Source organism: Erythrolamprus reginae, chromosome 1 (genome assembly GCF_031021105.1).
Source record: "Erythrolamprus reginae isolate rEryReg1 chromosome 1, rEryReg1.hap1, whole genome shotgun sequence".
Taxonomy (NCBI): Eukaryota; Metazoa; Chordata; class Lepidosauria; order Squamata; family Dipsadidae; genus Erythrolamprus; species Erythrolamprus reginae.
The window spans coordinates 392,158,196-392,182,495 of NC_091950.1; the positions used below are offsets into that span (position 1 = coordinate 392,158,196).

The 24,300-nt window shown below is 41.9% G+C and overlaps 1 protein-coding gene across 3 annotated transcripts; it reads right to left on the bottom strand.

Annotated features, from left to right (window-relative positions):
* Positions 1-7,854: 7,854 nt before the first annotated feature.
* LOC139162012 (pro-opiomelanocortin-like) lies at positions 7,855-22,058 on the bottom strand. Of its 3 annotated transcripts, none has more exons than XM_070741944.1 (3): positions 21,755-22,058; positions 14,334-14,475; positions 7,855-8,932 (listed from the first exon to the last, which is right to left on the bottom strand). In XM_070741944.1, exons 2-3 carry the CDS (start codon positions 14,451-14,453, stop codon positions 8,261-8,263), a joined length of 792 nt encoding a protein of 263 aa, XP_070598045.1. In that variant the 5' UTR covers positions 14,454-14,475; positions 21,755-22,058; the 3' UTR covers positions 7,855-8,260. The 3 variants fall into 3 exon arrangements, with proteins under 3 accessions (XP_070598045.1, XP_070598035.1, XP_070598055.1); XM_070741934.1 differs by having other exon boundaries at positions 14,334-14,478; XM_070741954.1 differs by lacking the exons at positions 14,334-14,475; positions 21,755-22,058 and adding an exon at positions 9,732-9,742.
* Positions 22,059-24,300: the final 2,242 nt, after the last annotated feature.

Genomic DNA, 24,300 nt, shown 5'->3' on the forward strand with positions numbered 1-24,300 from the left:
TCACAACCTGCAATCTCGGGAGCAGCGAGTCTAAGTAGGCAAAGGTTCTCCTTGGCTATAATAGCCACTCCTCCCTCCCCTCCCTGGGCTGGAGGCTGATGCCATACCTGAAACCCGGCTGGGCAAATTTTCAAGAGAGAAACTCCTACCTCCGGGCCCAGCCTGGTTTCAATCACATGTGTCAGGTCGACCTCCTCCTCCAGGATCAAATCCCAGATGAGGAGAGCTTTATTTACTACTGACCTGACATTGAGTAGCAGCAGCTTGAGTCCAGGGCCCGGATTACACTCGTCACCAGTACCACGGGTTGAGTTCATGGGACTGGAACAAGGGATCGCTTTTAAGCAGCGATCAATTCTTCCCCCAGAATGATTAGCCCCATGGCTCCCACCATATCTGCCTCTCCTCTGCCACCCCAGAGATAGGTGCCCCCTTTCCTCCTGCCTCTCCATCAACAAGTAGGCCAAATTTATCATTCGTAATATTCCCATTCATCTCATATATACCATCCCGCACACCCCAGTCATTCATTCCATACATATCACCCCATCCACCGCAATTATCCATCAATTAACCCCCCTAATAAGTTAGCTAAAAATGTAAAAGATTAATAAATAAAACTCATCAATGATTAATAGTAATTAATATCAGTTACTATAATTAACCCAAAAAACTGTACATATTAATTATTTAAAACATAACATAAAAATATATAGAATATAGGAGATAATTCAAAAGTTCAATTAATCAAAAAGAAAGATTAGGTCAGCAGCAAAGTAGCATCAAGTTCTCAATTGCTAGGTTCTGCATTGTTAAATTGTTCAATGTCCCATGGAGGAATGTCCGAGTCCTGGGTAAAATAGCCTCTTCTAGATTTTAATTACCCTATTCCCTTGCTCTATTGGTGCCAGCCGCTGCCACCGTCCGACACTCCCAGGTCTTCTCTGTCTGTCCCAGTTCTGCCACCATCTCCTCGGCTCCCACAGGACCCCCAGCTCTTGCTGTCGCCCCTCGATATGCTTCCGATGGTGTTGCTGATTTTCAGGCAGGATCTCTGGCTCTCCGTCCACCAATCGGCACTGCAAGGCCTCCAAACACTCTCAACCCGGCCTCGCCGTCGCCTCAACATCCTTCCCGATCTTCTCTCCTCTCGTGTGCCACCTCCTCGATAGCCACAGCCAGCCCAGCCTCTCTGTCCAGGCCCTTCACCCGGCAGACCTTATTTGATTCATGCTCCCACCAAAGAGCACACCAGCATCTCAGGTCCATCCAGTGGGCCCAGGCTGTTCTTCTCGGTGTCTCTGGTGTTTTAAAGAGATGCCGGAAGCCCCATATGGCGCGCTTCCCTGGAAGCCTCCTCTGGCATCGCCCAAGTCACAATGGTTCTCACCCGCTCACCCACTGGGTGCCTCGGTGTTCTTCTCGGCGTCTCTGGTGTTTTAAAGAGACACCAGCAGCCCCGTCCAGCGCGCTCCCCCAGAAGCCTCATTTACATTAATCCCTTATACTTTTCCTCAACTTTAATTTTCCTCAACCTCAATTTATCTTTTCACCAAGTGTCACTCCTCAATAAGACAAGACCGTCTTTGTATTCAAACTAAAACACAAGTGAGGATGTTTGTTAACAGAAAGGAAAGAATATCATTCAGTATTATCTTTGTACATAGAATTCTTTATTGGCCAAGTGTGATTGGACACACAAGAGATTTGTCTTTGGTGCATATGCTCTCAGTGTACATAAAAGAAAAAGATACATTTGTCAAGAATCATGTGGTACAACACTTAATGATTGTCATAGGGGTCAAATAAGCAATGAAGAAACAATCAATATTAATAAAAATCCTAAGGCTACAAGCAACAAGTTACAGCTACACAATCATAAGTGGGAGGAAAAGGATGATAGGAATGATGAGAAAAAACTAGTAGTAATCGATGTACAAACAGTGAATAGTTTGACAGTGTTGAGGGAATTATTTGTTTAGCAGAGTGATGGCGGCAGGGAAAAAACTGTTCTTGTGTCTAGTTGCCTTGGTGTGCAGTGCTCCGTAGCGATGTTTTGAGGGTAGAAGTTGAAACAGTTTATGTCCAGGATGCAAAGGGTCAGTAAATATTTGCGCAGCCCTCTTTTTGATTCGTGCAGTATACATGGTTTCTTTCTACTAAGGAGAAGAGGAGGCTATGAATGGCTCTCATAACTCTTATTTATCAGGTTGGTTTATGAAATCACTTTATTCTTTTTCTGCAGACACAGGATCCTCTAGTAAATAACATAGCACATTGTCCTTCCATTGTCCCTCCTTTTCCCTCCAAATGCTTCCTCTTCTTATAGTATCATTTCTATTCAATCATGCCAGCAATGTCTGAAAATATTTCAGATTTCCTTTCTATTAATCATTTCAAGTACAGTGATCCCTCTATTATCGCGAGGGTTCCGTTCCAAGATCTCTCGCGATAATCGATTTTTCGGGATGTAGGGTTGCGGAAGTAAAAACACCATCTGCGCATGCGCGCCCTTTTTTTCTATGGCCGCGCATGCGTAGATGGTGGAGTTTGCGTTCCCCGCCGCCCACGCAACGGGGAAACCCCATTCGGCTCCTCGCTGCTGCTGCGCTACCGAGCAGATCAGCTGCTGGGCGGCCGAAGGAACCTTCCCTGGGTCTTCCCGGCCGCCCACGCAAAGGGGAAACCCCGGCTCATCGCTGATGCCCGCCGCTCGCCCGCCCGCCAGCAAGAGGGGGAAGACCCAGGGAAGGTTCCTTCGGCCGCCCAGCAGCTGATCTGCTCGGCGCAGCAGCAGCGAGCAGACGAAGATCGGGGTTTCCCAGCCGCCCACGCAAAGGGGAAACCCCGGCTCCTCGCTGATGCCCCCGCTCGCCCGCCCGCCGCCCGCCGCCCGCCAGCAAGAGGGGGAGAGATAGAGAAAGAGAGAGAAGGAAAGAAAGAGATGAGAGAGGGAGGAAGAGAGTGTGAGAGAGGAAGAAGCAAGATAGAGAAAGAGAGAGAGAGAGAAAGATGAGAAAGGAAGGGAGTGACATCATCGGGTGGAAAAATCGCAATATAGCGTTTCGCAAAGATCGAGATCGCGAAACTCGAGGGATCACTGTACACTCAAATCATTTGTCACGGCCCTTCATTTCAGAGGCAATTCCTCTTGTTGTTGTACATGTTATATATATGTTTTATATATACAGTAGATTGTATATCTGTGTGTGTGTATGTATATGTCTCTATGTGTGTCTTTGGTTCTCAGTGAGACTCAAGTCTAGAGTCAGGAAACAAAGTACTCGACTTGGACTCAGTCCAAACTCGACTTCAGGAAATACGACTTTAGTAAACGAGTAGTTGATGCATGGAACTTATTACCAGACTCTGTAGTATCATCTAACCCCCAAAACTTTACCCTCTTTGACTATCCACTGTTGACCCCTCCTGATTTCTAAGAAGTCAGTAAGGGGAGTGCATAGTGCACTAAAGTGCCTTCCGTCTCCTGTCCTAACATTTCTTTTTTACTAGTATGTATATGAATATTATTATATCTTTGCATACCACCAATATGTACTTGACAAAACAAACAAACAAACAAAAAACAGACACAAAAATGATAGATCTCTTTCCAGGGGTGGGTTCTAGATAGTTTTGCTGCTGGTTCGTTCAGGGCATTTGATTGATTGATTGATTGATTGATTGATTGATTGTTTATTGGACTTATGTGCCACCCATCTCCACGGACTCAGAGTAGCACCAGGAGTTTTTCCCCATCTCCCCCCCGCAATCGAAAAATTTGACTGCATGCACAGAAGAACAATCCAAGATGGCCGTGCCCACAGATTGGCATCGACAGAATCGGTTCTGTGACGTCATTACCACTTTACTAACTGTTTTAAAGAGCCGTTTTAGAACCTGTAGGAACTCACCTCTGCCCCTTTCCTTGTGAGTCTTGACTCACTTTGATCCTAGGCCAACAATGTTTGATTCTTTTTCAGAAGACGAATTTACATTCAGACAGGTAATATTTTTCAGAAGACCTTTACATTCAAACAGGTAATTTACTCATTGCCTGTCTCCTCAAGAAGCTGCAGTGACGAAGGGGAAAAGCAGAACAATCAAAAACTCCATATGAAAATATCCAAAACGAACTCCTGTTTCAGAAAGAAGGAATGCACTGATACCAAAGCCACCAGCAGCTGCAGAAGGAAGACAATATTTAAGCTTAATCATATCAAATCATAATGCAACTTTTCGGGTGGGGGCTTGCAGTCCTGTACAGACCTACACCTCATCAAGTGCCAGTTCCGGTGGCCTCGGATGAAAGCCAGTTTGGAGAACTACATGAAATGCTGTCCCATCTCTGCAACCTCAAAGCATAGAGTAAGAAAGCCTCCGGGGTGGCTATAGGAAGTGGCAGACCCAACCCAGCCTTGGCAGGACATAGCAATGGATTTTATTGTGCAGCTGCCAGAGAGCAATGGTCATACTGTCATAGGACTGTCTCCTGCCACATACCTCCCAGAGATCAATTAGGGCACACAGAGTTGTTCTCCTCCAGGTCCCATCAGCTGGGCAATGTAGACTGGCGGGACCTTTCTCTTTGGAATCAATTCCCACCGGATGTCCACACTATTCCCACCCTGCTGGCTTTTTGTAAGGCTACGAAGTCCTGGCTATGCCGGCAGGTTTGGAGGCCCTAAATCAACTGACCACCTGTATGAACATGATTATGTGAATGCTATGTATGTGTGTTGTGAGTTGCTTTGTTAGGAGTTTTAATTAGGGTTTTAGAATTACTGTATATTTTTTTCTTGACTTCTTCTTATTTGCAGTGCAAATCTCCAGGGGGAGCTGATTCCAGAGGGCCGGGGCCCCCACAGTGAAGGCTCTTCCCCTAGGTCCCGCCAGCCGACATGTTTGGTCGACAGGACCCTGAGTCCTTCAGGATTGGGCAGCATAGAAGTCAAATTAAATGAATGAATAAATAAATAAATATGGACAGTGATTGATCTCTTCTCCAAGGAGGCCCATTTCGTACCATGTTCCAGGTTACCGTCTGCTCGGAAACTGGCTAAGTTATTTATCACCCATGTCTACCATCCCCATTGCATGTCCTGGCAAATCATATTTGACTGAGGATAGCAGTTTACAGCAAGGTTCTGGCCGGAGTTCATCCAAAGGATTGGTTCATCACAGGGCCGTAGCTCGACTTTCCACCTGAGTAGGGTCAATATGTACAGTTTATTAATATTGTTGTAAGGAGAAGCCAGAGTCAAAGAAAAAGAACTGGAAAAAACCCATGTAATATCGCGACCTGGCCATCAAAACTATGCAGTTGTGGGTGAAACATGTAAAAGTGATACCCGTTGTCATTGGGGTACTTGGTACCATGTCCAAGAATTTTACAAAACATATCAAGAAATTGCAGCTTCCTGCAATAACACCAGCGGAAGTTCCAAAAAATGTGCTACTCGGAACATCAGATATTTTAAGAAGATACTTGGTTGATACCGTTAGCACCAGTCAGTGGTATTTGTGACACATTTTAAAATGTTCAGTTGACTGAGTTTCATATTTAATTAATAAAAGAGATAGTAATAATACTACTACAGTGGTACCTCTACCTATGAATGCCTCTGCTTAAGAACTTTTCTAGATAAGAACTGGGTGTTCAAGATTTTTTTGCCTCTTCTTAAGAACCATTTCCCATGAAATTTGAGAGCGGCACGAAGGCCCGGCCAGTTTCCTGCCAATCCCCCTGGGTTTCTCTCTCTGGCGCAGTGTATGGGAGGCAGCCTCGTGCTGGGTGTATAGGAGGTGCATGATCCTCCTCACTGCCTCAGAGTCCCTCTTTAAAAAAAAAAAAAGCATTAAAGTTTTGGATATTTTGATTCCCCTCACCTCACCTTCTTCCTTCGGCAGCGATTGTCCTCCTCCTCTTCTTCCTCCCACCCAAATTCCTAATTCCTTTTATTTCCTAATGGGTTTGCAAGTATTATTTGCTTTTACATTGATTCCTATGGGAAAAATTGCTTCTACTTACAAACTTTTCTTCTTAAGAACCTGGTCATGGAACAAATTAAGTTCTTAAGTAGAGGTAACACTGTATTTGTATTGCTTTGCTGCCTTTAGTGGTCACCCAGGCTTTGGGTAATGTTGATCATGGCTGAGAACATGGGGACAGTTTAATTAGGCTTGGCTTGCAGAAATCAAAGAATTTCTAGGGAATTATTACATTCAGTGCTATTAGATTGAAGTAATCATTAACAGGCTGGGGAGACAGCTAGGGAAAACACAATCCATCTCCCTTAAAAAGTGCAAATGCAGCTCTGGCTTGCTTACAGCGCCATCTGCTGCCAGGCAAGGGGAATTGCTTCACAGGGGAGAGGAATGGCAGACAGACAGCAGACCTAGAAGAATAGAATGGAATTGATTGATTGATCTCACCCAGCGGTTTCATGTAGATATTAAATAGCAGGGGGAAGAGGGGAGAGGAATGGAATGGAATGGAATAGAATAGAAATCTTGGAAGTCTTCTAGTCCAACCCTCTGCTTTGGCACAGGAAACGCTATACCATTTCAGACAAATTCACAACTTCTGGAGGCAAGTTTGATCAGACCAAGGGAGGTGGGAAATTACATAGCAGCTGGACACTCGCAAAGCTATTTGGGATGGTACAGAGAACCTAGCACCAGGACTGGCTATGTGAAATACTCTGACATGTCTTTAAAGAAGTATTCCTCTGCGTCTTTGGAATTCCAGCAAAATAGGCATGATTACCTTTCAGTAATAATTGGTCATTGCTGAGTGTTCCCTGCTGGTATAACAAAGTTTTCAATTCAATAAAGAGCATCTACCAAATCCCTAATGTGTAGCTATTTACAATGTCAGTTTTCTCTTGCATTACAGCAAATTTAATATTCAATATATGGGTTTTGGAATTTTATTCACTTAAAATTCATTTCCTAAAAATTATTCTCTGGTTTTGCAATTTTGGGGTGAGGGGTGTTCTCCTTAGTGTATTCTGACTTCTGTTCCATAAAAATTGGTGAAACGTGCACAGAGAGCTCCATGTTTCCCAAAAACGTTTTGGAGTGTTTTTCCTCCAAGACTTTTAAAAGGTTTAATCAGATTATAATGTTTAAATGTGTCCTAATGATGAAAGGGTTGAAGGATTGCCGACTAATCATATTAAGTTGATTACATTGTAAACTGATGTAGAATAGAATAGAGTAGAGTAGAGTAGAATAGAATAGAATAGAAGAGAAGAGAAGAGTTGGAAGGGACCTTGGAGATCTTCTAGTCCATCCCCCTGCTTAGGCAGGAAACCTTACATCACTTCATATATCAATGAATATGTCAATGAATGAAATTAACAGGGCATTCAGCCCAAAATATAGTCTTTAACTCAGCAAACATTGTACAGTGAAGTATAAATGGTTTGTATACAACATCCCAGAAGGGAGCTGCTGTAAAACCTCTATGGTTGTATTTGCACAAAATACTATTTCACTGAATTATGGTTTAATGAAATAATCCAATTATGTAGGTTCGCACAACATGCTTGAGAAGGTCAGTTTACATTTTAGCTGTTGCATTTGCACAACAGGTTAGGTTTCCTCTAAATTTTCAAGTAGAAAAGGATGATTTTGTACAACGTAACTTGACTAAAAGATTGTCTGATTTGTAACTCAAGGTCTGAGTGTAGTCACATTTTACATTTATCTTTTCTAATATAGTACACAATCTACGTACGGACAACAGTAACCTCACTGATTGTATCCCTGCCTGCTACAAAGGCGGAAGACTCTGAAATGATGACAATTGCACTCCAAGTGACCAAAGAGACAACCTCAGAGACTCGGTTAGTTTGCAAAAAAAAAATGTATTAGTAGTAGAACTTTATAACTTTAATCCTTTCATTTACAGTATTGTACAGCTGGTTTAAAATATAAAAATAATCTGTCCCTCTGAAAGATAACTACTCCTTTAGTTCTTCATCCTGCTTACTGGCACACAATGGCAGATGTCACCTTTAAAGATCTGCCACCCACGCTTCCCACCATTATTGGTATATTCAAAACCAGAAGGCAAACGTGAAAGTGTCTCCTAAGCAGTGATTTAACATTAATAAGTAAGAACAACGAAAAGAAATGATACTCGTTAATAATAATATAATGAAATATGTCAGAGAAATTCATAGGCGAGTTGTGCCCAGAACCTTTCCCCCATTGCTACCATGCGATGGTGCAACTGGTCCTGGTCTCATCCTTACTGGCCTTTCTTATAAGCAGTTTTGACGATGGCGTTCTTAAAAAGAGTCACTAGCGGAGTGCGACTGTGCTCTGAGGTCATGAAGCCGCCGTAGCGCTTCTTCTTGGACAGGGCTGGGGCGTTCCACCGGAAGTGGTGCATCTTGTAGGCGGCGTTATCGGTTTTTATTTTCCTCAGCTGTTTTTCTTTGTCCACCTTAGTGGCTTCGCTGCTCTGTTTTTCCTCCGGGGAGTCAAGCTCGGGGTGTTCCATCTCCCAGGAAAGGTCTCTTCTGAACTCCTGAGGATAATTCTCCGAAGATTCTTCTTCCACCCCGTTTGGGTTGACTCTGACGGGCCGCCTCTTCCTGCCCACCGGCTTCCCCCATCGGAAGTGCTCCATTGCGTAGGACCTCTTGCCTTCTTGCTTTTCACGGGAGTCTTGGGGGCTTTCCGAGTCTCCTTCCCAGCTCTCTTGAGTTTCCGAAGAAGCCGAGAAGAGATCTGCTCCAGAGTCACTGGAAAGGTTCTTTCTTTTGTTGCCTAAGCTGCCGCCGTTGCTGTTACTCTTCCCAAACTTGTTCCAGTGGATGTACTTGTGAAGATTTTCAGAGAGAGGCTGCATGTGACCATTTCCTGGATAGACTGGAGACTCATTTGAGGGGCCTGTTCTGCAGGCCCTGAGGCACTCCTGCAATGGAAAAGAGGGGACAAACAGGAAGACATTGACTTCAAAACTACTGTACAAAGTTTCAATTCAGAGGAGGAGGGGGGGGGGGTCACACTATTTTCCAGTGCACCAGAGTGCCAGACCAGGAGCAAAGGATGGAAACTGACCAAAGAGAAATTCAACCTGGAAATAAGGAAGAACTTTCTGACTGTGAGAGCAGTCAATCAGTGGAACAGCCTGCTAGTGGAGGTTGTGAATGTTGGGCAGAGAGAGTTTTGCACACACGGAAGTTAACCCACCAAGTAGCCACAGGTAACCACTACTGTATATCTAATTGAAGTCTTCAATGAAATACAGCAGCAGGATTTCTTGTAAAAATATATTTACTTCTCTTGTATCAAATTGCTACTCTAAATAAACTATCATACAATACTTTCATATAACTCTTATAATATCCACCACTGCTACCACCAAGCACTAACCACTAAACTACAAATCACTCACTACTATAACAAACCACTCACTCTGTAACAAACCAGTGTAACAAACCACAATGGGTGTGGCAAGGGTGTTCCTCCTTATATAGGATACAGCCAATCAGGTTGCAGCGCAATTAGCAAACCCATGATTACATGCTGATTATGGCTTACATCAGCCTCTCCCATAGTTACAAACCTTCGGAAATGAACTTATTTCAGACAGTGAACACCCCATCACTAGGGTTTCCTGCTTGAGCAGGGGGTTGGACTTGATGACCTGCAAGATCCCTTTCAACTCTAATAATAAATGAATAAAAAATAGAGCTCCTTCCCTTTCCTACTTTTCTCAGGGTTAGTGCCTCAGCAAGGAGAGTCAGGCTCGCGAGCAAATCTGCCAGCTGTTTGTTAATTTGCAGGCAAGTTTTTCTAAAGCTGAACTGCTCCTATTTACATTTAATTCAGTTATATTTAAAATCTTATTAGCGCATGTATTCCTTTAAAGCAGGAAGCAATTTGGGAGAAGGCTTTGATCTAAGAATAGTTGGGTATCTCCAGAAAGATGACTGACTCTCACCTAGCCTGTCAAACCAGTCTTGTCACATCTGCTTTCGCATCCTCCTAAAGAATTTCCTATATGTTTCACTTGGTCAGTGATGGTAGTGGCAAAAAAAAAAAGAATATTTGGGTTTCTATTTCCCACTTACGAATTTCCAACCATTGTTGGAAATTGGATCCTACACTGGGTGAGATAAATGGTTTGAAATCATAAATGAAGTTAGATAGCAAGACAAAATTACTCCTGTCAAAGCTTCACATATCCACTGGATTTACATTCTGCCATCCTGAGGAAGATCCTCAGGGACGAATCACACCCTGGTCAGCACTTCTTCATTCTCCTGCCATCGGGAAGAAAATATAGAAACAGAGGCAGCTGCGCAAACAGGCTGAAGAACAGTTTTTATCCGTGGGCTGTCAGGTTCCTGAATGAAAAATAAGTACAACAACATAGTATGGTTGACTTGTAGGTCCAGGGCAAGGTATAATAGAAACACAGAAACATAGAAGACTGACAGCAGAAAAAGACCTCATGGTCCATCTAGTCTGCCCTTATACTATTTTCTGTATTTTATCTTAGGTTGAATATATGTTTATCCCAGGCATGTTTAAATTCAGTTACTGTGGATTTACCAACCACGTCTGCTGGAAGTTTTTCCAAGGATCTACTACTCTTTCAGTAAAATAATATTTTCTCATGTTGCTTTTGATCTTTTCCCCAACTAACTTCAGATTGTGTCCCCTTGTTCTTGTGTTCACTTTCCTATTAAAAACACTTCCCTCCTGGACCTTATTTAACCCTTTAACATATTTAAATGTTTTGATCATGTCCCCCCTTTTCCTATACAGATTGAGTTCATGAAGTCTTTCCTGATACGTTTTATGCTTAAGACCTTCCACCATTCTTGTAGCCCGTCTTTGGACCCGTTCAATTTTGTCAATATCTTTTTGTAGGTGAGGTCTCCAGAACTGAACACAGTATTCCAAATGTGGTCTCACCAGCACTCTATAATCTCACTCATAATCTCCTTCTTCCTGCTTGTTATATCTCTAGCTATGCAGCCAAGCATCCTACTTGCTTTCCCTACCACCTGACTGCACTGTTCACCCATTTTGAGACTGTCAGAAATCACTACCCCTAAATCCTTCTCTTCTGAAGTTTTTGCTAACACAGAACTGCCAATACAATACTCAGATTGAGGATTCCTTTTCCCCAAGTGCATTATTTTACATTTGGAAACATTAAACTGCAGTTTCCACATTAAACATTTAATGTGCAGTTCACATAGTATAAGAGGACTGGGTGTTTGTTTGTTTATTTATTGGACTTCTCCCATCCTTCTCCGAAGACTCAGGGCAGCTCACAACATATAATAATAATAATAATAATAATAATTATTATTATTATTATTATTATTATTATTATTATTATTATTATTATTATTATTATTTTAGATTTGTATGCTGCTCCTCTCCAAGGACTCACATTCATATAAAATGAATGTGTTAAGAGAATGTTGAGTGTATGGAATGATTGGGGGGGGTATGCTTTTGGGGAGTTTTAGATTTTTAATTAATTAATTGGATTCAAGATATTGTATATTGTTTATTATATGTTGTAAGCCACCCTGAGTCTTCAGAGAGGGGCGGCATAGATATCCAATTAATACATACATACATACATACATAAAATTCTAAAGCCCAATTATAAAACTGATTTTAAAAACCCAAATCATAAAACCATACGGGACCACCTTCTGCCACATGAATCTCAGCGACTGGTTATGTCCCACAGAGTTGGGCTTCTCCGGGTCCCGTCAACCAGACAACGTCATCTGGTGAGGCCCAGGGGAAGACACTTCTCTGTGGTGGCCCCTGTCCTCTGGAATCAGCGCCCCCCGGACATTCACACTGCCACCACCCTCCTTGCCTTTCGCAAGAATCTCAAAGACTCATTTGCAAGAGTCTCAAAGGCTCATTTATCTCAAGAGACTCATTCCCCTGTCTATGAGATGTAATGTGTGGTTGTGAATGAGTTGGTTGACTGATTTTAATATCTATGGGATTTTAGTAGAATTTTTTAGCTGTTTTTTGTATTCTGATAGCCGCCCCGAGTTTTCGGAGAAGGGCGGCATGCAAATATATATATAAATAAAATAAAATAAAATAAATAATAAAATAAAATAGAATAGAATAAAACAAAACAAAACAAAACAAAACAAAACTAAATAAAATAAATAAGGTGAGTTTTTAAAGCCTCCCGGAAGGCCAGGAGAGTCTAGGCATTACGAATCTCCAAGGGGAGTTGGTTCCAGAGGGCCGGAGCTGCCGCAGAGAAGGCCCTTCCCTTAGGGCCCGCAAGACAGCATTGCTTGGCTGACGAGACCTGGAGAAGGCTGACTCTGTGGCCTCTGACCATTTGCTTAGATACATGAGGCTGGAGACAATCCCATAAGTAACCTGGTCCTAAGGCATGTAGGGCTTTGTTAGCAGAATTCACTGGGATGGGGATTTTCGGTCTCTCACTGTGACTTGTATTGTGTTGGAGGGGGGGGGGTGCACGAAGGAAGTTCTAAATTATTTCTCTAGCTTCCACCCATTGCTTCTTGTTCTACCCTCAGGTGCTTTGGAGAATAGGTTGACTTCTTCTTCTTTGTGGCAACCTCTGAGATATTGGAACACTGCTATCATGTCTCACCTGGTCCTTCTCTTCATTAAACTAGCCATGCCCAGTTCCTGCAACCATTCTTCATATGTTTTAGCCTCTAATCCCCTAACCATCTTTGTCGCTCTTCTCTGCACTCTTTCTAGAATCTCAATATCCCTTTGTTATTGTTGTCTACAAACCATCAAATATGTACAATATTTTGATAGAAGAGCAATATATTTCTCTTAGCTGGAGATGAGGGAGTTCAACTGATTTGTTCAGGTTCAGGAGGTTGGATTTAGTTATCAGCAATCTTAAAAAGATGCCAATTATTGACATATATTGGTAGACATCTCCGTGAGCTCTAGACAGGCAAAGATAAGGCTCTGCTGTGCATACTGACATTGATCTGAAAAAGGAAATTATTTCAGAATTTTTCTACTTTAATTTTAAAATGGAACATAAAAGCTTAAGAAATTGGAATACCAGTGGTCTAGAAAAGAAGATCAAAGATAATACAATAGGGAAATTAAATTTCCATTATCAGCCATCCAGTGGGTAACTCAGCTTAGCTTGCTTCTGGTACACTCTCCTTCCATAGTCCCTTCCCTCAGTGGGTTCCCCTATATAGCTGCATTATACCATCTGAGCCCATGGACTACATTCCCCGATGAAAGGGGATTCGTTGATTTCTGGAAGAGTGGGGCTAAAACAGCTAGATTAAACTTCAGTACAGCTTACGATTTTGCCTTAAATGAAAAAAGAAATGAAATGAAAACAAGAGATGGAATATTTATTCCCTCTCCTTTAATGAAGTATCCCAGCACTCTTAGACTTCATGCAGAGTGAGAGAGAAATGACAGGGCGGGTGGGGGGGAGGGATATGATATATAGATAGCTAGATAGCTAGATAGCTAGATAGCTAGATAGCTAGATAGCTAGCTGGATGGATGGAGGGATGGAGGGATGGAAGGAGGGAGGGAGGGATGGAACGAAGGAATGAAGGAATGCACTAGTGAAGTTACCTAGTTTGTTAAACAGTTGGGTTGGCAATATATAAAGCAACAATGTGTGTTAATATAACTTTAACTGAGGTATGTCTGATTGACTGGTGGTGTTGCAGACTGCCATAAGAGGAAGCTAGAGATCATAGTTTATTCACTCTGTTATTCTTTCTGTCATTCGCTCTGTTAGTTTGCTCTCCATTCTCTCTGCATTCTATATGTTGTACAGTACTTGTAGCTAAACTATGTTTAAGCTTTACATCTTTGCTTACTGTTTATGTCAAAGACAGCTGGTAAGAAAGACTTTATTTGGATTGTTATTCTGACTATTACGTGTCTGACTTGGACTGTTTATCGGGCTGGGCTATTTCGCAAAGTAAATTTACTGAAAGAGTAGTAGATGCCTGGAACAAACTTCCAGCAGACGTGGTTGGTAAATCCACAGTAACTGAATTTAAACATGCATGGGATACACATAGATCCATCCTAAGATAAAATGCAGGAAATAGTATAAGGGCAGACTAGATGGACCATGAGGTCTTTTTCTGCCGTCAGTCTTCCATGTTTCTATGTTTTTAACAGGTAATGAAATGTCTTCAAGACAAGCTTGGAGAGCATCAAGGACAATAATCTCTATTTAACGCCCATGTAAGCAAGTAATTATCACCCATAACAAATTCCATACAAATATTACAAGGCCGCCTTTAAAAAAAAACCAGGAACCTAGGTGAACTTACCATCACTTTCACTTCCGTGTCCATGTCCCAACACCCACAGAGGCTGTGCACTCCTGCCACTGAATGGATGAGCAGAACTCCCATGATGGCCCAAAGGCTACTCCACTGGGAGTTCAGCATCTTCAGAGAAAGAAGAGTGTTTCTGCTGAGACAAAAGTATGGGGAAGCAAAGTCATGTAGATTATAGAGAGCCAGTCTGATGTGGCAGTTAAAGCAACATGCTAGAGACTGCGAGACTGTGAATCTTTGTCCCGCCTTAGACACAAATCCAGTTGGGTGACTTTGGGCCAGTTGCCTTCTCTCTAGGAAGGAGCAATGCCAAACCGTTCTGAAAAACCTTGAAAGGAAATTGCAAGGGATTGTCCAGATAGTCTAAAGAATCAGACATAACTGAATGGAAAGCAAAAAAGAGAGAGTTATAAGTAGCATGAAATGATGGGGTGCATGAGCTATCAAAGATTTGATCTAGATTTATCCTAAGATTACTACCTGTTCTGTCAGGCTCTCTGGCAGACTCCTCCCGAAAATTCACAGGTACAAATTTCAGACATGTACACGTTTGAAAATTCAAAACAATGTTCTTTATAATGAAAATTCGCTTAAACTAAGCCCTCTTTTTGTATAGCAAAGAGCACTCGTTTCCAAACAAACTGGTAATTTGTACAAGTCCCTTATCAGTTCTGAGATACTTAGCTTGCAGCTGTGAGGCAATTCACAGTCCTCCTTCTTTCACAAAGTGAAACACACTTTGCTCTGGTTTAGTTTCAAAGCGGGGAAAAATCAGCACACAAAAGGTCAAAGTCAGTAAAGCAGGCACGAAACACAATGATCAGATAATCCTCCACAATGGCCAAACCCACAGGCTGCTATTTATAGCAGCCTCACTAATTACCACAGCCCCACCCAACTACAAGTGGCCTCATTTTCTTTGATAATAATCTCTCAGTTGTTGCTGCCTATGCATTGTTCTCCACAAGCGTGGCTGTATCATTAACTCTTGTTCCGAATCCAAGGAGGAGCTAGATAATTGATCTCCTTCTGAGCTGTCTGCCACACTCTCCTCCTCCCTGTCACTCATGTCTTCTTGGTCAGAGGAGCCTTCATCAGCGGATTCCACCGGGGACAAGACAGGCCTGCAGCATGTGGATGTCTCCCCCACATCCACAGTCCTTGGGGCAGGAGCTGGGCCAGAGCTAACCACAACACTACCTAGTCGTGGTTTACCTCATTTCCTCTATCTGCATTACTGGTGGATAATTGCCATCAAATGAGGATTTTCGCCCCAAAGATTCTAGGGGTAAGCATTTCTTTAGAAATCTCTCCCAGAATGTTAACTCCTGGTTAAAGTAGCAAAGTCCTGCTGGCACATTCTTTGGTGCCTGCTTATTTATTTCAGGTAAGAATAAGAGCTTGCAGGTTGCAACACTAAGATCCAATCTCAAGCATAATACATTTCCATTAATGTCTTCAGACTGACATACACTCTGGGGACATTCCTGGAATAATAGAATAAATGGTTCAGAGTCAGCAGCCCCATCCTTTGTTTAAATACAATAAAAGAGTTAACCATATCTATGCTGACCCCATTTTTGTGACAATGTCTATCACATGCTATTAGAATTCCAGATGTGCTTACTGTATTCATCCTAAAAAGCAGAGAACCACTATTTTAAATGCTAGACAATTATAGCATTAGAGGCTGACACTTGTACAGATATGCATATGGATATGCATATTCCCTATTCTCTAGGACAGCTAACCTGAACTTGCTAACATTATATTTTCTCACTAATTTGCTTAACCTCTCACACACAGGTTATGCTGACACATATATGCTTTATCCTGTTGTACAAGTCCAGCCACCGTGTTTGGCAACCCCAATGGAAGTATGGGAACACAGCTTATTGTGATTTGTTCAATAAGCCATTGTTATCACAAATCATTCCTTACAATAATAACATGTAACATGGGGCTACCTTTGAAAAGTGTTCGGAAACTTCAGATCGTGCAGAATGCAGCTGCGAGAGCAGTCATGGGCCTACCTAGGTATGCCCATGTTTCACCAACACTCCGCAGTCTGCATTGGTTGCCGATCAACTTCCGGTCACAATTCAAAGTGTTGGTTATGACTTTTAAAGCCCTTCATGGCACTGGACCAGAATATCTCCGAGACCGCCTGCTGCCGCACAAATCCCAGCGACCGATTAGGTCCCACAGAGTGGGCCTTCTCCGGGTCCCGTCAACTAAACAATGTCGGTTGGCGGGCCCCAGGGGAAGAGCCTTCTCTGTGGCGGCCCCGACCCTCTGGAACCAACTCCCCCCGGAGATTAGAACTGCCCCTACTCTCCTTGCCTTTCGTAAGCTCCTTAAGACCCACCTGTGTCATCAGACATGGGGGAACTGAGACATCTCCCCCGGGGATATACAATTTATGAATGGTATGTGTGTATGTATGTATGTTTAGAAAATGGGGTTTTTAAAATGTTTTTAGTAGAAATTTAGATTTGTTATAAATTGTTTTTCACTTTGTTGTGAGCCGCCCCGAGTCTGCGGAGAGGGGCGGCATACAAATCTAAATAAATAAATGAATGAATGAATGAATGAATGAATGAATGAATGAATGAATAAATAAATAAATAAATAAATAAATAAATAAATAAATGTGAAACTAGCCAGAGATTGTGGTGCTAATAGAATGTTCTTCCTGTATTTGCTCCCTTGCCATGAATAGAGATACAATCTTCATGAAATAAAGAAGACCACTTCATATGTTATTTTATCCAAAAATCCCAATCGCAATGTCTGGAATTAATTATTACTGTGGCTTATGATGCTATTATAACTATGTCCAGTACTCTAAGCCCCACTAAACCAGCTGCTAATTCTACAAAAACAGAAAAATGAAATTTATTATAAAGGGAAAAGGGGTGAAGCTAAACTTCTTTGGCAGTAGGCTAAGACCTTCACTAAACTATTTGTACTATTCCTCCACCACCCTGTCACTTTCTACAAGCCTCTGCACAAATAAGCCTATTTTCTATGCACATATCTAGGTACATTAACATTATTACAAATCTCATCCAGATGTTGGGCAAGACTGTGTCATTATTCTTAGCAGGTATTTTCAAGAACGTTCCTATAAATAAACACATGTGTTGCAAGGGGAAAATGGTTTTGATTTCCCCCCCCTCTCTCATTTCAACATTTACACTTCAACTTTCCCCCTCTATTATTTCAAGGTCTGCTGAAACTTTCCCAGACCCATGTGGCTCCAAACAGATAATGACTAGGCTGCTCTCCAGGGATGTCTATCCTTCTATTACCAAGTTAGTTTGCTAGTTCATCTAGAAGATGAGTATTACACTAACAGCATGCCATTTCAAAGATGAAATCTGAAGAACTTCATTGTATTTTGGAAGGAAGTGTCCTTTCGTGAGCTGTTCTTAGTGCATGCACATTTATTCATTCATTCATTCATTCATTCATTCATTCATTCATTCATTCATTCATCATTTGTCCAATACACAAATACATAGGAAGAAAAATAGACATGTAGTAATATATATAAGGGTAAAGTGAACTTAGAGGAGAGGATATATGAAAGAAAGAGAATATATATGATAAGTGAGAGAAAGGAAAGACAATTGGACAGGGGACAAAAGGCACACCAGTGCACTTATGTACGCCCCTTACTGGCCTCTTAGGAACCTGGAGAGGTCAATCGTGGAGAGTCTAAGGGAGAAATGTTGGGGGTCAGGGGTTGACACAATTGAGTCCGGTAATGAGTTCCACACTTCAGTAACTCGATTGTTGAAATCATATTTTTTACAGTCAAGTTTGGAGCGGTTCGTATTAAGTTTGAATCTGTTGCGTGCTCTTATTTATTATTTATTTATTAATCAGATTTGTATGCCGCCCCTCTCCACAGACTCGGGGCGGCTCACAGCAATAATAGTACAATGTAAACAAATCTAATATTTAAGTTTAAGTTAATTTAAAACCCCAATTAAAAAACCAATCATACATACTAGCATACCATGCATAAATTTTATAAGCCTAGGGGGAGGGAAAGTATCAATTCCCCCGTGCCTGACGACAGAGGTGGGTTTTAAGGAGCTTACAAAAATCTAGGAGGGTGGGGGCAACTCTGATATCCGGGGGGAGTTGGTTCCAAAGGGTCGGGGCCGCCACAGAGAAGGCTCTTCCCCTGGGTCCTGCCAAACGACATTGTTTAGTTGACGGGACCCGGAGAAGGCCAACTCTGTGGGACCTAACTGGCCGCTGGGATTCGTGTGGCAGAAGGTGGTCCCGGAGATATTCTGGTCCTGTGCCATGAAGGGCTTTATATGTTGTTGCGGTTGAAGCTGAAGTAGTCATTGACCAGTAGGACATTGCAGCATATGAGCACAACTCAGAAATGTATAGAGAAATTGTGGGATCCACTCTGGGTTGGTCAATGGGACCAGAGATTTAGTCTTTTGAGTTTTTGGACTTTTGCTGGGGCTCCTCAGGTTTCTTCTCTCTCACCAGAAAGTGTTCTCACCAGAATACAATCTAATAAGAGAGGAATTCCCTGAGGATGGGCTTTAGCATGAGTCTGAAAGCTTGGAAGATTAAGAGCTGCTTAAAACCAAGCCAAATTGGATCCTGAAACATTATCCTGGGACATGTATATTTACCTTCATTTACGAGACATGGAGATCGTAGCAATTGAAGGAGATACCAGCTTGAAACTTTAGAATTGAAAAATAAAAATAAATAAGAATACAAAAAGCAGAAAACAAGAAGCGAGGAAAAAAAACCTAAAATGTGCATAGGAAGTTATAGTTGCTTCAATAGTGAGATGGGTGGCAAAGAAATTTAAAATATTTTTAAAGCAGAGAGTTTGCCAAGTATTTCACATAGTCAGACTCAATATATTCCTCTTCCACCGTGAAATTGCAATAGAGCCAAAGAAAAGGCCACGGATGGAGGACCAAGGCTGCTATGAAGAGAAGGCGGCTCATTGAATCCAAGGATATGGTTCCTGAAGGTCTTTGGCGAATCCCTGTGACCAATAAGGTCCCACAGAGTTGGCCTTCTCCGGGTCCCGTCGACTAAACAATGTTGTTTGGCGGGCCCCAGGGGAAGAGCCTTCTCTGTGGCGGCCCCGGCCCTCTGGAACCAACTCCCCCCAGAGATTAGAACTGCCCCCACCCTCCCTGTCTTTCGTAAACTACTCAAGATTCACTTATGCCACCAGGCATGGGGGAGTTAAGATATTCCTTCCCCCTAGGCCATTACAAGTTATGCACGGTATGCTTGTGTGTATGTTTGGTTTTATAATAAGGGTTTTTAGTTGTTTTATTAATTGGATTGTTACATGCTGTTTTTATCATTGTTGTTAGCCGCCCCGAGTCTACGGAGAGGGGCGGCATACAAATCCAATAAATATAATATAAATATAATATATTTATTTAATTTGATTTCTATGCCGCCCAATCCCGATGGACTCAGGAGGACGGCTTACAACAAATAGGATCTATATTGGACTTCAATAGTCTCCTTGGGCAGCCCACGTTGATTTCAATGGGACTTTTATCCAGAAAAATTCTGCAGGAGATTGGGTCCATGGTATTTAGGAGAAGAATGTTTAGGCACCACCAAACTTCAAGTGAACCCTGCTAGAGACTGAATTTCCCTGTTCTTCCCATTATCAAAATGTTACCACATTCAGGCTCTTTATGTGCAAGGATCTTACACATCTCCTCCATGTAATAACAAAATTATATTTTTTTAAAAAAAATCTCCAAAATAATGGAACTGCTTTTGATTTGCATAGCAGTTTCATGGAAGAATTACTCATCATCAATGCACAAAAATGTGTGTTCTCTTTCTTCAGTGAATTAGATTCCCCTTCAAGATACCTTACAGTCTCATATTTTCCTCCACATGTGTTTTAGGGAATAACTATTTCCTGATAGCAAAATTAAACTATTCTTTCTCCTAGTTGTAAAAAGCAAGTTGAGAGATGATTGATAGATAGATAGATAGATAGATAGATAGATAGATAGATAGATAGACAGACAGACAGACAGACAGACAGACAGACAGACAGACAGACAGACAGACAGACAGACAGATATAGACAGACAGACAGAATAAAAAAAATAGTTTTAGTAGTCTATCAAAAACTAATTGTGTTTTAGAATAATTGTCATCCCCAGAGCTTATACATTCCTGAATATGGGTTTGAAGCTAGGAGAAAGGAGGAAGGAAGGAAGGAAGAAAGGAAGGAAAGAAAGATGGAAGGAAGGAAAGAAGGAAGAAAGAAAGAAAGGATGGGAGGAAGGAAAAAAAGGAAAAAGAAATAAAAACTGATAAAAATACACAAATGAATTTTATTTTTGAAAAGTTACATAACTACAAAGTCCTCTTTTGCAGAAGCCTTTCGTTCCTGCCCTGTTTAATTCTAATTATTTACTCCACTTGAGATATTGCCTTTGCAACTGTCTACGCAGGCAGAACTCCTGAACAATTAAACAGAGAGCAGAAGTCGCCTACAAAAAGAGCAAGCAAAACTATGCATGGGAAATGAGCTCTTACCTACCACTCTTCAGTTGATTGGGAAAGATGCAAATAAAAGCGGATCACATCCCTTGTAAAGGCTGTCTGCAATATGATAGAAACTTAGAAACAGGACATGCCATCATAGTTCCCTCTAAGCTGAGCAGTGAGCAATCGCTCACTTAAAAATCATCATCAACTCAGAGTTTTCCAAACCTGCCCAGAAGCTGAGAGGGAAAGAGTGAGAGGGAAGGAGAGAGAGAGGAAGAGAGGAAGAGAGAGAAACAGATAGAAAAAGAGAGGAAGGAAAAGAGAAAGAAAAAGAATGGGAGTAAGGAAGAGAGAAAGAAAATCAAAATCTAGTTTGAAACTAGCTCAACTATTTAAGTGGCATTTTGATATTGATAGAGTTGCCCTATTATGAGCTCACTGTTATAGACACACAGTACAGTATTTTATTTTGAAATTCTCTAAGGCAAAACAGGGTGGGTTTTTATTTGTTTATTTGTTTGTTTGTTTGTTTATTTATTTATTTATTTATTATTTCTGTGCTGCCCAGTCCCGAAGGGACTGCCGCTCAAACACTATACTTTTCCGCCCACCCCCCCAAAAAATTAGAGGGAACACTGCATGCCATGGGTAGCAACTTGCTTCATTGCCTTCAAAGCTACCTCCTGCCCTGCCCTGGTCTGAGTTTTTTTCCCTTCTTGATGTTTGTCAGCTGGGATCTGCACCGCAGAACTTTAAAGACAAAGCTTCTTCACCTACACTTGAAAGAAAATGAATAAAGCAATCCTGGCCATCCTTTCAGACAGAGACATGTGGGACCAGTGTCTGTAAAATTAAAGTGCAGCCAAGGCAAGAGCGTTACTTACCTGTTGCTCCAATGAGAGTTTTCCCTCTTCTCTCCCTCTTTTCCTCTCTCGGTCTCTCTCCCTTTCTTCCTCTTCACATCTGCAGGGTTTCAGCTGCAACTCCAGCCCCTTTTTATACCACACAAGCTTGTCTTTAGTGCTAGAGCAATCTTCCGGGCAGACCTTTTGAAGCAACAAAAAAAGGGGAGGTGTCCAGGAAAGCTCCAGGTGTACAAGAATGGGAGAGATTAACAGGGATACACCAAGAGGACGTAAGGTACGTGGGGAAAGTTTCCGTGAGAGGCAGCTGGAGGTGGGGGAAGGATTAACACCCTAATGTGAAGAGGACCAGCAGAATGAGGCAGGGGAAAACTTTCCCCATTTTTAGCCCTTTAAATTGGTTCCTGCGGATCAGGTGATAATTATTATTTTTTAATTAGAAACCAGACACCCTTTAGTAATAATGGCACATTGGTTCATGGAGGTTTAGCACACTATTGAATGCATATTGTACACATCTGTTCAATACTATCTCTCCTTTTTCCCCCCCATCCCTTTCCAAATTGCATTTTGTAAAGTTCCTTTGTTCAGCTTGGCAAGAAAAAAGAGCCTCGACTGGTGGTCCATATGGGAACGTTTGTGTACCACTGTGGTCAGATAGATTTCAGATGACATGACAGTAGGGTGCCATCAGAGGTGGGTTCCTCCCGGTTTGGGCTGGTTCGTCCAAACTGGTAGCGACCCGCTGGTGACATCATGATAATGTCATGGAACCAGATCAGCCGATACCAGTCCGTGGGCACCGCCATCTTTTTATTATTATTATTATTATTATTATTATTATTATTATTATTATTATCAGTTCTAGAGACCTCACCTACAAAAATATATTGACAAAATTGAACGGGTCCAAAGACGGGCTACAAGAATGGTGGAAGGTCTTAAGCATAAAACGTATCAGGAAAGACTTCATGAACTCAATCTGTATAGTCTGGAGGACAGAAGGAAAAGGGGGGACATGATCGAAACATTTAAATATGTTAAAGGGTTAAATAAGGTTCAGGAGGGAAGTATTTTTAATAGGAAAGTGAATACAAGAACAAGGGGACACAATCTGAAGTTAGTTGGGGGGAAGATCAAAAGCAACGTGAGAAAATATTATTTCACTAAAAGAGTAGTAGATCCTTGGAACAAACTTCCAGTAGACGTGGTTGGTAAATCCACAGTAACTGAATTTAAACATGCCTGGGATAAACATATATCCATCCTAAGATAAAATACAGGAAATAGTATAAGGGCAGACTAGATGGACCATGAGGTCTTTTTCTGCTGTCAGTCTTCTATGTTTCTATGTTTCTATTATTATGGATTTTTTTAAAATATTTTTTGTTTAAATCTGTTTTTTCCCTTCTGCACATGCACAGAAGCTTGAGTTTCCAGTGCTGTGCATGTGGTCACCATCTTGTTTTTTGGGGGGGTTGGGAGGGGGAGCTTTTTTAAAAAATCATTTTTGGGGGGGGTATTTTTGGGGGTTGTTTATTTTTTTTCTTCTGCACAGAAGCTGAGTTTCCATCATTGTGTATTCGTTTGCCATCTTGTTTTTGGCTTTTAAAAAAAAATGGGATATTTTTTTTGCCACTGCACATGTACATGTGTGCATAGCACGCGCGCCCATAAGGTGCAGCCATGCAGCATAGGAGGAACTGAACCAGCAACAAAGTAGGTTAGAACCCACCGCTTTTATGCCATGCCTCTCAAGCTACAGTCATCCTTTACTGAGTCCACCACTTCTAAAATTCCCTAGTTTTTGCAGGATGCCTCCGTCCCCCAAATTATAACTGCAGTCAGCTCTAAAGAGCTTTATGTAATTCCCTTATTTATTCATTTATTTTATTTATTTATTAGATTTGTATGCCGCCCCTCTCCAAAGACTCGGGGCGGTTCACAACAGTAATAAAAACAATATAGCAGTGGAACAAATCTAATATTAAAAACATATAAAACCCTATCATTATTTTTAAAAAACCAAACAGCACATTCATACCAAACATAAAACAAAGTATAAAAAAGCCTGGGGGAAATGTGTCTCAACTCCCCCATTCCTGGTGGTATAAGTGAGTCTTGAGTAGTTTACGAAAGACAGGAAGGGTGGGGGCAGTTCTAATCTCCGGGGGGAGTTGGTTCCAGAGTGCCGGGGCCGCCACAGAGAAGGCTCTTCCCCTGGGGCCCGCCAACCAACATTGTTTAGTCGACAAGACCCGGAGAAGGCCAACTCTGTGGGACCTTATCGGTCGCTGGGATTCATGCAGTAGCAGGCGGTACTTGAGGTACTCTGGTCCAATGCCATGTAGGGCTTTAAAGGTCATGACCAACACCTTGAATTGTGACCGGAAACTGATTGGCAGCCAATGCAAGCCACGGAGTGTTGAAGAAACATGGGCGAATCTTGGAAGCCCCACGATGGCTCTCACGGCTGCATTCTGCATGATCTGAAGTTTCTGAACACTTTTCAAACACTTTCTGTTCATCTAAGGCAGAGGTCTTCAAACTTGGCAACTTTAAATCTT